General features: G+C 39.0%; 1 protein-coding gene across 1 annotated transcript in view; it reads left to right on the top strand.

Annotated features, from left to right (window-relative positions):
* Positions 1–1,535: 1,535 nt before the first annotated feature.
* Positions 1,536–13,886, top strand: part of LOC139139168 (cholecystokinin receptor-like) — a 34,172-nt gene continuing 21,821 nt past the window's right edge. The window contains exon 1 of the mRNA XM_070707976.1: positions 1,536–2,259. Coding sequence (XP_070564077.1) covers positions 1,625–2,259 — 635 coding nt within the window. The 5' untranslated portion in view covers positions 1,536–1,624. The remainder of the gene's footprint in view (positions 2,260–13,886) is intronic.

Here is a 13,886-nt window from a genome sequence, read left to right on the forward strand (position 1 = left end):
GAAAAGTCAATGAAATTATTTTAGCTTAAAGATAAATGCCTTTGACACATTTTTAATTCAATAGTTCAGTGTAGGCCACAAAGGAACGCAAGCTTGACGAAGGTACAGTTCATCAAAACGTTGCCATGGACTCTTGATGTACAAAGGTTATTACGTTAGAATTAGAAAGAAACCGGCCATCCTGATCTGACGGAGATACCAAATGATGGAATATTGTGATCAGTCATTAGAGAACAGTCTTGCCGCAGCAATTCTGTTGTAATTTTTTATTTTGTGTCTAAAAGGTTACTATAGGCACCTTTTAGGATGAAACAAATCTTAGTATACCGTAATTATCAAGTAAGAGGTCTATAGTTTTAGAGTAGATCACTGTTAATAAGTCTAACTTATCGCCATTCAGAAGACGTCAAAGAAGACTAAATCTTGACGATTAAACAAAAGTTTAATATTGCAAAGGAGAAAGTATACGTAAATTTGGTGAAATGCGCTGTTACAAAACGCCACACAACTATGAAAATGAACATGATATAATGCCTTGGTTTAAATATTTACACGGTAATGGAGTCTATATGCTGCACTCAACCGACGCCAGCCAAGATTTACAGCTTTCTTTCCTATATTGCATGTCATATACTAAGTGAAGTAACAGTTATTAATTTTGTACATCGGCCGTGCACTGGCATTTGGGGCCCCTCGGGGCATGAGATCGCGGGAAATACACCTAACCACCGAATCTATTTGGTCAATTGTTATGGGAGTGTTTTACGCTCAGAATTATATCGAAAATCGACAAGGTCCGATTTGAAACATTATTTTACACATGAGGACGGAACGACGAGCAGGCGTGAAAAGGAAATTTATGTTCAGATTTAGTGGATACTCAGTAGATCTCGATATACGCAAAAATAGTGATAAGCATATTTGTAGATCGTAATGAAGGACACTTTCAAAACCAAACAAGAGTTTTTGAGATCATTAAGTAACTAATGTCAGATTTGCATGTATGTTTCATTGTATACGGTTCACTTGCCTCTCCTAAAAGAAAAAAATATAGGCATATTTCAGTTTGTTAATTTTTACCCTTATTTTAATCAGTCATACATTCGCTAAAGCTTGTCGAGTTGATAGTCCAACTTGGTTTTACGATTAATGAACGTTTTGTGTTGCACCGTGGAATCGAGGTTGAGTGGCGAATACAGTTTGTACTGGATTGTACTGGACAACAGTAGGCAGTTTTCACTTCACCTCAACACCGAAGTCTCTCAACAGGACGTAAGCTAGAATGTGTTCCGGATTAACCTCGCAACATTATTCGCAACATGACAAATGTCGCTCGCTTAGTTTTTTCTGCAGGCGATAGCGGACACTACATAATGTGCAGCAGTACGTATCTCAGTCATAATATCCAACTAGAAGAACACTTTTCTCTCCCCTGCATGTTCACTTGGCCATTCTGGGTATTTTACTTCGTGTCACGTGACTCGTACGTCGATCACGTGCCCAGGAATCGCCGATTTAAGTTGTTCGCTTTGCAGAAGCGTTCAAACATCCGTGTGCTGCAGTCTGAACTGCATATTGCAAACTGTTTAAAACGATCTCTGAGGACGTGTGGTTCGAAATTTTGATGAGTGAAAATTTACTTTTTACGCAACGTGGTCAACATTTGGATGTCAGTGACTCGCTAAATAACTGTAAATATATCGAGGACATCACAATCGTATTTCTTCTCTGCAAAGAAGTCATTTTGTTACTTTTTCTTGAAAAAGTAACTCGAGCAAAAGAAGCGACATTTCGTCCAGCAGGGACAATGACTTACGAATTTCCGTCTACCGTGACGATAATGGAATCCACTGTCGAGGTATCTACGCTTGCTGTCCATGACGACGACACCAGTGACTTCAACAGCACGTCGAATAACACCGACTTCATGTTCAGCCCACCCTCGCCGCCGCCGTTAAAGATATGGCTGCCCGTGGTCCTTGTCTACGGTGTCACGTTCTTCGTCGGACTATTCGGAAACGCACTGGTAATATTCTCTATTCAGAAGTGCAAGCGGCTGCAGACCGCCACGAATTTTTTTCTAGCTAGTTTGGCCACCGCTGATCTGATTCTCATAATCATTGTGATACCAATTCAGACGTCGACCTATTTCAGCTGGCAGTGGAAACTCGGAGGGGCACTGTGCAAGTTGTTACCTTATCTGACAACGTTATCAAGCTCATGTTCTGTCTTCATGTTGACTGCTATGAGTATTGAAAGGTGAGTTCACTATCACTTATCTCTATACAGGGTTTCAGATGTTTCAGACGGGCAGGGTTCCCCTGTGTCTTGTCACTTTGAGTCAGTCAACATTTGGGAGCCTATAGAATGGGCAAAGGCCATTTTAATTAGACAGTAGGAAGCTTGTATCAAGTCTGACATTTCAATAAATTTATGAAATTAGAATTGTGCCACCTCACGACGGTTGTCAAAGGCTTCACACAAGACGCTATTCTCCAGACACTTGCTGGCAGTGTTCAAATGGAAAATTAAGTAAGAGTACACGTGTAAACCGCTACTTGCAGTGAACTGGTTTATTGGTACAAAAATATCTGCCAAAAGGGGAAATGACAACTGTCCAAGGTTTGCACATCAGAACAGCGGCACGTTTTAGGAGCATTGTCATCATTTTCGAAATGCTTGTAAATATAGAAACGAACTCGCATTTTCCCAATTTAAAAATAATTAGCGTCTATGTTGATTTTAATCGATTTTGCATGACCGAGTCACATTAATATAAAGTTGGAATCTCGCAGACTTGAGATGGGTATTGTGCCCAGGTGATATGGCTGAGGACACTCAACTTCAACATCATGTATGCGGACAAGCCGTCATAGAGATAAGACTTCATATCAATTCCTGCATCTCTAATGAGAATTGCTATCTGAGGGAGTGTTCAGTTATAATATGGCCGGGGTTGGAACGGCAAAATCAGGGGGCCATCTTAAATTTGAAAACTGCAAAGGGGATCATGCTTTCTTAAACAGCACAGAATGGAGTTCACTTGATTTTTAAAGTATTGCCACCGTGTCAAATAACAACACTATTACATGTAAAATATCATAAATTTTTGGATGGGTTCCGTTATTTTGATAGAGGCGCAAGCAATAGTTGTCGGCGCACCCCCGGCTTTAATAACTTAACGCTCCCTAAGGCTTACGAAGCTACTGGTCGAACACAACGATAAGCTCCACTTGTCACAAATATAACCAGCTGTTCACCAAACAACCATGCGCATTTTTAACTTTACGATCGACGTGTGAACTTTAGCTAGCCGAGCCGTACCTAGAGCCCCGTCAATTATACTGCCACGGTGAAGTGAGCATTTAAGTCAACTACACTTTACGCTGAATGAGCAACGCGTTCTGACAGAACTGCGAGCGCCCTTCCGCAAATCGAATGTATGCTCTGACCATCTATAAATAGATATTAAATTATGACAGTTGTCATAAATATTCTTGTTGACATTCTCATTTTTATGAAGAGCAAATATTTTGGCCATTAATTTCAAAATGTAAGTACACGCGTCATCCTCTCAGCGGATAGGTCGACAACTATATATAGGTTTAATGCAGCAAACACTTTTACACAGAAAAATCTGTTCCAGCGGGACTGTCGAGGATATACATTTGAAGAGGTCATAAAAACAAAAGTGTCCTCTTCAGGGGCAGTCAAAGAGCCAGTTAAAAACACCGTAGAGGTTTTCACACGTAAATATGCAATTCTAACGTATTCGGACAGATTTAAATATTTACAGGAAAATTACGGCAGTTCGTAACTGCCTCCCACTTCGACTTGAAAAAATTCCCCTCCCGCAAATTACTTTGTCATCCCATCTGCTTTAGACGAAAGTTCCAACTGCCCTCTCTTTGGTGCATGCTTTACCCCTCCCTATCTAAAACTAGAAATTAACTTTATTATACTCCTTGTCTGGCCATTAGGCCTTTAGGCCTTTTTCAAGATGCCCGCTGAGTAAGACAATTACATTATCCGCCTGTCTATACGGGGAATATCGTCCATCAACGTTTCGACCAACAGCTTGGTTGACAGCCCCTATCTCTTGTTCGACAGAAAGACTACTGTAAATATAATCGATGAAATAAGCCACAGCACCTGAAAACCCCTAATATTTGCAGTGAATATCATTGATCGTATGACCCTATGATCTCGTAAAAATAGGTCAAGGGTAATTTTAAAATGCTCAGTTTGCCGTAATTGCTAGCTTCATCCTATTTAGGAATTTGACGAATGCATCGAGATATGAATGAAGGTTACAGTCATGACGAGCCATTCTGCTGTTGTTCTAAGTATTACTGAATCGAGGCAGCAACTTGCAACCTTAATATGTACGGATATCTGGTCAATCTACTGGCAACTAATGTACATAATTACTATATTATAGCATTTAAAATGTCCTAAGTCAGACAAATCGCTTTCACTCTGTGACTCGTTAACATAACATGTCTCAGTTTTAATTTTACGGACCATTGGAACCTTTGATATTTCAAAATCCAGGACCGAGAACCTGTTACTAAATGTCTTCATTGACTGGTAGCTTTTGACAGGTGTCTCATTTAAAGGGAGGCAGTCGTCGGAACTCTGCTCAAAGGTTGCCAGGGACCCCTACGACCGATGTAAACACTAGTATCTAGGGTACGTTGGCGATTGATGAAAGTTAAAAACATGTTTGTTAACAATGAATAACGTAAAATTTAAAAATGTTGCCGCTATGTTGACGTGATGCATCTAGATATCATGCATACAATACATTGTTTGTAAACAAGAAAGTCGCACACGCGCAGTTCCGACGACCACTCCCTTTACGAATGGCGTTGACAGCCGAGATGACTTATTTTAAAGTGCGCCACGCCTGCATGTAGGTCTTGAAAGATAACGATTGCATTTCGTTGGTATTATCACGGCGTCTGTACTAGCCATGAATATATTTGAAAATGCTGCGACAATAATTGACTACAGACACATTAAGTTCGTTTCCTTTGGCGGCACAAGCAAATTACTGTGTAAAATAGGGCACTGGTTACTTCACCACGCCTGTATATCGACGAGCTGTCGTATTTCCAGCTGATATGTGTCGATTGTCATAGTATAAAGGATTGATTTCGAAGAGGACTAATCGCCTAGTGGAATAATACGGTTCTGTGCTAAATATATGTCAGTAAATCAACAATGTTGGTAGATAATCAGACAGACTTCTTTTGTTCATTGTGATATTTATAAAACTTGTTTTGTTTTCTCAGTTTTTTATCTATCTGGCGCCAGCTGGCAGAATGAGGTGCTGACATCCAAAATTCAAATATACACCGCAAGCCGCCGAACACATAAAACGAATCAATAAAAGCGTATACCTGTCCACTAAACAAGCCCATGGCTTCTGGATATTATATAGCGAATGTATTCGCGGAAATGAATATGTTAAGCGAAACGTGGAAAATAGTTGTAACATTACTTATCAGAGAGTATCAAATATGGGTACTAAAAAAGCAACAGGACGCACATAATTCAAATTAAGTGCATAGATTAGATGCTGGTGCCAACGCCCTCTCGTTTGAATGCATAAATAACAACGCGATTTTTACAATATAAACACTTTCACAATACGTAAAGCAGAATACTAATTCAGAACATGTTTAACATTTTCGGTTACGTAGACAGTAGATAGTGAACCTGCAAAACCATTTTGGCGGGGACAATCGCATAGTTCATAGACATACATGTATTAATTACTGACACTTTCCTGCCAATGCTTCATCCTTTGTGTGCAAATTTACAAATCGACCGGTACGGCAGGGGGTGTTATACATTTTCATTAGTAAAGCCCCGGGCGATCCCTTCCCTGGAGTGACAGTTATGTAGAGTATCAGATAAAAACTTGAGGTATTGCGACCTCCCACACGTCAAGGGTTGAGGCGACAAACCTTGCAGACTTATAAAGTAAGTGTTTTACGAGCATTACAGATTAATACTGAAATATTTATGATAACGTGTAATTCACTGATTTGCATCGAGTGCAAGAGATTAAGGTTGGCGGTGATTGCTTCTTCCTAGATCAGTTCCCATGACCAAGACCTTGATCATTTGGTGTCTTATCAACAAATTATATAGTGTTATCACAGCAGTGCTCTTACTGAAATGCCTTCAAATTTAATAGCCATTCAATGCGTTTTGAAAGATTGTATATGTTTTGTAAACTTTAGTATACAGAGGAGAGAGAGAGAGAGAGAGAGAGAGAGAGAGAGAGAGAGAGAGAGAGGGAGGGGGTGGAGGGAGGGAGGGAGCTCCAGCATATAACGAAACTTTTCATGGATAACGCGCATTTCCTTATCTCACCAATATTTCAGTAGGGATTGTGTTTTTAAGGCCTGAGTGGCGCCTTGGATAAATAATTGAGTAATATTGCAATGGCAAAGAATTTTGGATGCATCGCAAGCTAAGATGATGATACTAATAAAAGCTACATCTATGAACCGTCTCCACCTAATTCCTTACATTATGTATTGCCGATGGTTAGAATATCCCAATATTGTTAAGAAAAGGTCAAATAAAAAATAATTTACTGTCCCTACATGGCAATTTCACTGAGTCTCCTCATTGCCACCCTTGGATTCAAGCTCTTACACAGATTAGTCTATGCATGTATCTCGTTAAACTTTACAAGAAGGAAGAGATTTATTCCTCTCTATCGTCGTCAGCATAATTATAACTATCATCACAACCACCTTCGTTGCCATAGCTCTCTACCGTCTTTTTGTCTGCCAATCTACAATTTCTTTTACAACATTCTCGCTACATAAAAACCTGTAGATTGCCTAAATCAGTCTTTGCATTTTTGCATGCTTTGCCCACTGCCAGCATCTTGCACGCGCCTTTTCTTTCCGATTCCCACAAATTTTAGTGAAACAAGGACATCGAAACTGAGTTGGCACTCCTAAAATATTGAAACGTGGAAGTGCTTGTGATTGTTTAGATGAGGGGACCTTAAAATCAGGGACAGTAGGTCTGGAAGAGGTGATTCCAAGGAATGGACCTATACAGTAATTCTATATGACCCGAGTAAGGCTAAGTTAACCCCCTTCTTTGATATCTGGTTTAATGATTGGAAAATGTTTGCCACATGACAAATAGTAGTCCACTGTGTTTAGAGTACATTGTTTCTTAGTCTCAACATTGTCTAAGAATTCCTCGTAATGTTTTGCACACTTTACTACCCAAACCAATGTTGTTACAAGTTCAAATTCTCACAACTGAGCAATGAAGACCCAATGCAATACGTTCATTTCGTTTTGGTGGAAAGTTTCGTGTTGAAATACACAGACAGAATTAAATCGTAAAAAATGCCGTTTTATGTAACAGACTAGAAGTACATGTAATAGCTGCTTAAGTTTTTATTTTGTCATGCAGTATACGACCTGAAAACGTTTACAATGGCTGATGACGAAAAAATCCTGCTCCGTGTACTGTATCAAATACATGACTACCTTCAGCAATAAACACCCTAACCAAGAGTCATTATAGATCAGCCATATTTTTCTCATCACTGCTACCATTTATTGCCTCCTCTTGGTTGGGTAATAGATACAAAGATAGTCTTTGATGTTGATGTGGATGAAGATGCTCTGTCAGATCATCTTCGTCTATTTGCATCGTCCAAACGTTGACAAAGTTTAAAAAGATGAAGTGCTCAGCCTGTTGTCAAAGCGAGGTCTCGTAGACACCGTTGTGGAATTGACGGCATAAGGTAGCGCGACTCACAATCCTATGGCTTCCCATCATCGACTTCTGGTCACTGAAGCAGAGGTTGAGCATTCACACTACTCTTGAAATGATGGGGAATTGAATGCTTTCTAAATGTCCTTTTTGTACTGGAAATGCCATTTAAGGTGTGGAAGCTTTAAAACACATTAACATTTTCCCGTTCAGAGCAGGATTTTCGTCGTTTACCTCCAATTCACTTTTGTTCACTACGTTCATTCAGCACTTATTCTCTTCAGAGGAACATTTGTGGTCGTGTTATGATGCACTTAGTCCATTAATAATCTCATTCCGGTGACCAATCACCGACACATTTTCTGCCTAAATGCGATAAATTTCAAGCACAATGTATCAGAGGGAGCGAAGTAAATTGGGAGAGTCATGTTAGTCAAAATAGAACTACAATTTGCCAGGGAGACGTCAATCAAAATGCACCACAGGACAAAGAAGATAATGTCGTTTTCTTGTATTTATGATTACAGAGACGTGAAACTTTAATACGATCCTTCCAAACAGGTAAACTCGGTCGCAGTCACATTAGCATCGTACCCAATAAAATTTTCCCACCAACTATTTGAACTACCTACTGTAAATACATTGCACACTCTGTTTACCTTGGTTCTGGTATTTCAAAAGACTGATATATGCCAAACTTGCCAAAGATCTGCTGCCGAGAACTTTCACCCTTGCTGTAAATTGACGAAGGAAAGTTTGTCGTGCCGAATGCCGTTCGTGAACGACGATATGATCATCTTCTGCAATTATATGGATGCATCATATCAAAATAATGGCAAATAGCGATTTGAACAGACACTTACTTTGTGAAATACCTTTCAAAAAGCCATACAGGCACAGATTTGTTGTAGGAAATAAAGAAATATTTTGCGATCGCCTGCAAAACCAAAAGTGAGTAGATATCGTTTTCAATGGCCATTATCTGACGCTAGAACGGATTACAAAACGACGTCAGTTGAGCTGTTCAACCATAGGGTAGCATGAATACCTAAAGAGGAGAATGTTAATAACATGCAAAAGTTTTCATCTCAACTTGTTCATTCGATTGAAGATCATTAGTTAATGTCATTGCAAATGTTATCCTATCACCGTCATCATATCTGACAAAATAATTAGTGCATGTAAATACCGGCACAGAATTAAGATATTTTAATTAGTACAGCCATGTAACTTGTCAAAATTAGTTAGATTTGTGAGAAAAATTAAAAGATCATAAGCTTAGCTAAAGAAGGGACCATTATATCAAGTTGTAAAAGGAAAGATAAATGGTATTTAGAGGCTCTTTACAAAATTTGAATATTAAACAACCAAAAGTCAACGGAATCTGACCAGCAAGCCTTGAATTCAGATGATAGTTCCGTTGCCATAGAGTATCTATATGTGCTTGAACAGTGTATAGTGGCGACTTCGGGTTTATTCTTTGTCGGTCTTTATCATTGAGCGTAATACTTCAAAGATTACCTGTTGTCCAGGAAACACTGTGTGGGCAATCAGGGAAGGATGCAAACTCATCCATCATCGCGCCAATAAGTCATTCCAGTTTAATCACCAATCAAGGAACGGGATTGTTGTCACCGCAATCTTGTCCAGGGCAGTTGACCCACGAAAATTTGTGTCCTTCCTGTCCGCTTGCATGTGAGAGTCAACGATAACAGATATTAAATCATATTCTATACGTGATCTGAATTGATTGATAAAGATTGCACAGAGCAGTGGCTGACTGATAGATTATTGTCAAAGAAACGTTTGTGCTTGACTTGGTTTGCGATGGGGATGAGGGTCTCATAGGTAGGGTCAAGCAATCCTTCTATTAGGTGAATTAAAGACACTTAAGAAATGTACAGAACTCTCTTACAAGTCTTCCCTGAAACGTTCATCCGTCATCCGTTCACATGAAAGTAGAAATACAGGTCATAGGTGGTACGGAGAATGCCTAAATTAAATTAAACTTACAAAAAATAATTTAATGAAACGGACCACTGATATGTAGACGGTTCATTTTGCAATGCACATAAACGTGCGAAGCATTTTAAATGCCAAGAGAATACTGTAATAATGAAGCGGCACCTGCCACCTACGAAGCAGTTGGTTTCAACAGGTCAGTTCTCTGAAGACATCGTATTTGCAATTAGCAGTTTCCCTTTGTATAGACGTTCTTTTGTATTGATTGCACATCGATTCAAATTATTAATGTCAGAAGTCTTGTCATTCTCATAAATAAGACATGAATTACCCGCCGCCATCACAATGTGTTGACGAAAGGCTTCAGAAAATTAATAGGTGTTCAGTTCAGTGTCTATCCTGGAAATTCAAAAGGACTGTCTCCCTAGTGGGTCATATTTAAAGTGTTGGTGTTCCAAGGTGTGCTGTTCATCAATTTGAAGTGTATATATTTTGTGTCTGTCTGTCTGTCTGTCTGTCTGTCTGTCTGTCTGTGTGTTTCAAAATATGCTGCTCATTAATGTACGTGTTTCTGAATCACCATGAAGACACTTCGACTTGATCTATAGTACTTTGACTTTGCCTGTCACCACAAGACAGCATAGCACATATCCCAATAACAGACAATGGACAATCGAAGCTCCCTTGGCCATTCTTTTGGCGGAGTTTCGCGTGATAATGTTATTGCTGTTTCTGTTCCTGGTTTAGACAGTACTTTCCTCGGAACTGCAACATTATCACAGCCGAATATTTAATTCCTTGCAAGTGTGTTAACCACTGCACGACTATGACCACAGAACGTCAGTGTTTCTGTCAAAATTCCATCACTTAATCACGATCTTTCTAATTTTACAGTTTTCATTTCCCGTTCTATTTAGAGGCAGTCGGTTCACAACTAGGGAATCAGTCTGATATTACGTACAAGAAGTCACGCACACGACGTCTGGCAGAAAACTTAACGATTCTAAGAAGATGTAGAGCAGACAATAACATTCATCTGACTTTCATCCGACTTAATTATCGAGATCCATTTCGCGAGTATCCGCATAGGTATCGTACGTGATTAAAATTTCGATTGCAGCCAAGTTTTGTCCTGACAAAAAGTAGCATTAGAAACATAACAATAGCCCTTAACATTAATCGATGTATCTATAGGAACTTGGTTCGATCGAACAGTGTCATGATTAAACACTTATTTGATAAACTCTCGCCCATAAATACACACGTCAAATCATCGGAATGGAAGGAAGTAATGGGTGTAATGAGGATGGCACTGTCAGCCCAGTGGACATTGATTCATAAATGCACGGCATATTAGAATGACATAATTACCGATGTTTGGAACACACATTGGCGCCTTCCTCGATTTAATATCAAGGCGACGTATCGTCTGCATCACAATACCTATCTCTCTCTCTTCGTGCCTCACTGAGTTAACATGGGAATGATAAGCTTATTTGAATTCGATAAAACCTGCTTGCTTGTGATTGCCACCTAACATATACAACGCCCATGTTGCTATAATTTCTTTATAAAAACATTAATGTAAAATTAAAAAAGCATTATCAAAATTAGGTCGACTATTAAGATAGGGAAAACGGCATTCGAATAAATATTAATCTAAAATCATCTAACAAAATATTGATAGTACTAGACAATAAGTATTAGATGACTGACGCACAGTGTTTTCGGAGAGGTACATGATGTGATACGAAACAATGCTTAGCAGTCATGGCCACATTAATATCAGATGTTCAACATCGTGCTATTTATGATCATCCGTCTTTCTGGGCGTTCTCGAACTTTGCAAGCCTTTAATACCAACAGTACTCTTCCTACAAATAAAATCTATGTCCCATAATATGTCAGTGGAGCAAACACCAAAGGAATCATATTAAACATGCTTTTCGAAGGGTTCTTTAAAATTCCATCAAGTGAAAAGGGTCATCGGTAATAAGTCATTTTCTTCCACGATATAGGACAAACTATTTGGTCCGGTAGAGACGACAGAAACACTCGTCCTATGTACAAAATTTCCACACATATCAACCTTCAAACTTCAAATAGTGGCTTTATCATTATTTGACAGTGTTCCGTCACGTATCAACTACGCAATGTATCTACGTTTCAATTACGTTTCACAGAGTACCTGCTACCACGTCGGACTTAAGTGATATTTGCATCACATGAGGTGTAATGAAGTCGTTACAGTTAACCTGATTACAGAATTTTACAGGAGCTGTGTGAAAGGCTACGTTTCCAATTTTCTACTTTATGTTTCATATTACTTGTGTTATGACAAAAAAATGAAACTGGGGCATTTTTATCAACTCAACACTTCAAAGTCTCTACAAATGCTACACACAAGGATATTCTAACATCTGGTCTGTCAGACACACGCATAACATGTCAGAGATTAAAAACAGTAATAAAGACTACCGTCTTGTTCCATGTTATTTTAAGACAGGTTAATAGTTCTATAATATGACCTTCGACCTCCCAGTAGTGCTCCCCGGCGCCATTACATCATTGCTGAACATGATGGTATCTTGTTGACGATTTCAGAGGTGCCAGCGATGTCACTTTCGTGTTCGCGCATCATACTCTAATCTATTGCCTGCGACCAAAATAGCAATTTTAATCGCTATTTCGTGATCTGCGACAAGAATGTCCTCACCTCGTGACAGCATAAGGATGATACATTAGCACTTGTCGCTGCAACTAATGCGATGTGATTACCTGCCTGATAGTACTTTTACATAACACCCACGCCTTTGCAGTGGCAGGGGACTGTGTTGGAAAGGTAACAGATTTTCCAATAGGGGTAAAGGACATCCTGTGTCCTTATTTAAATATTGTTCACTTGTTCGAGGAGCATTTCGTTGCAGGATTTGATTTTCGGTTGTCTGTAAGTCAACATCTCACAGTAGTGTTTATCCGACCATACAGGGTGCATAGAGGTTAAATTAACCTCAGTTAAAGTGACCCAACAGGGTACTCCCATTTCTCGTGTAGGGATCACTGACTTATCAGCGCTGACACAATTACAACATTCTTATGGTTGGGTATGTTTTGCACCACACAAAGATCGATCTATTTCGACAGCTGAACATCAAAACCCTGTAGTACCCATCGTTATCTTTGAGTCTGCCGATTAGCAAAACCGAGATGCGCATTTCTTATCCATGTTGAAGACGGTTTTGAATAACAAATGCTTATTAATTCAATACTTTTTACACCTATAGGCCTACGTAATAAATGACAGATAATAAATATACACTTTCAAAGCAAAAATGAATTTTCTCAGGCAGATTGCCATCCCTTCGAGCGTATATGTTTTAATGGTATTCTATTTCATTTCCATGACTTTACCCTTACGTCTTTGCCAGATACCAACTAACCGCCAACTGCCTAGATCAGTGCTCGTTTTGACGAACTTATATTAAACCGTTAATAAGGAGATAAAGATTACTGCTTTGAGCGCAGTACAGACAAATGACAGGTTTTGACACTATTGCCGAACTTGAAATCTCATAGAATACGATTAAATTCACAGTTCAAATTTCACTTCTGTGGACAAAAGTAAGATGTCACATGAAAAGTTCAACCAACGTGATGTCTTTGTGTGATTGTAGCACAGTGGCAGAAACGCATGGAATACGGCTTCCTTTCAAAATCATTTACCAAAGTTGAGAATACTTTATGTGACATGGCATACAATGTAGAAAGTACTAAATTCACATGGCAAAATGATAAGGTGATTTTAATAGTATTGCTTGCAGATGACAATATTTGAGGCGTATATACAAATACTGTTTGTTTGCCAACAAAAGAAGTCATACCATTTGCATAAAGTTATTGCACTATAACGTTTGGTGGTATGCATTCTCCAGATGTGTAGGCTGTGATACTTATGGATTAACATATGTGCCTATACCTGAACTATGATATTATATGTAGACCTATACATTCGCTGAATCTTTTGTTTAGATTGTATGTTCCTTCGTTTGCTACTACTCAAGAAAGCCGTGAGATGGCACAAAGGATGTACAGTTGATTGCTAACATGCTAACTCAACGAAACAAATGTAGAAATGTGGAACGCCGATGGCGAAATCGATT

Source organism: Ptychodera flava, chromosome 8, assembly GCF_041260155.1.
Source record: "Ptychodera flava strain L36383 chromosome 8, AS_Pfla_20210202, whole genome shotgun sequence".
Lineage (NCBI taxonomy): Eukaryota > Metazoa > Hemichordata > Enteropneusta > Ptychoderidae > Ptychodera > Ptychodera flava.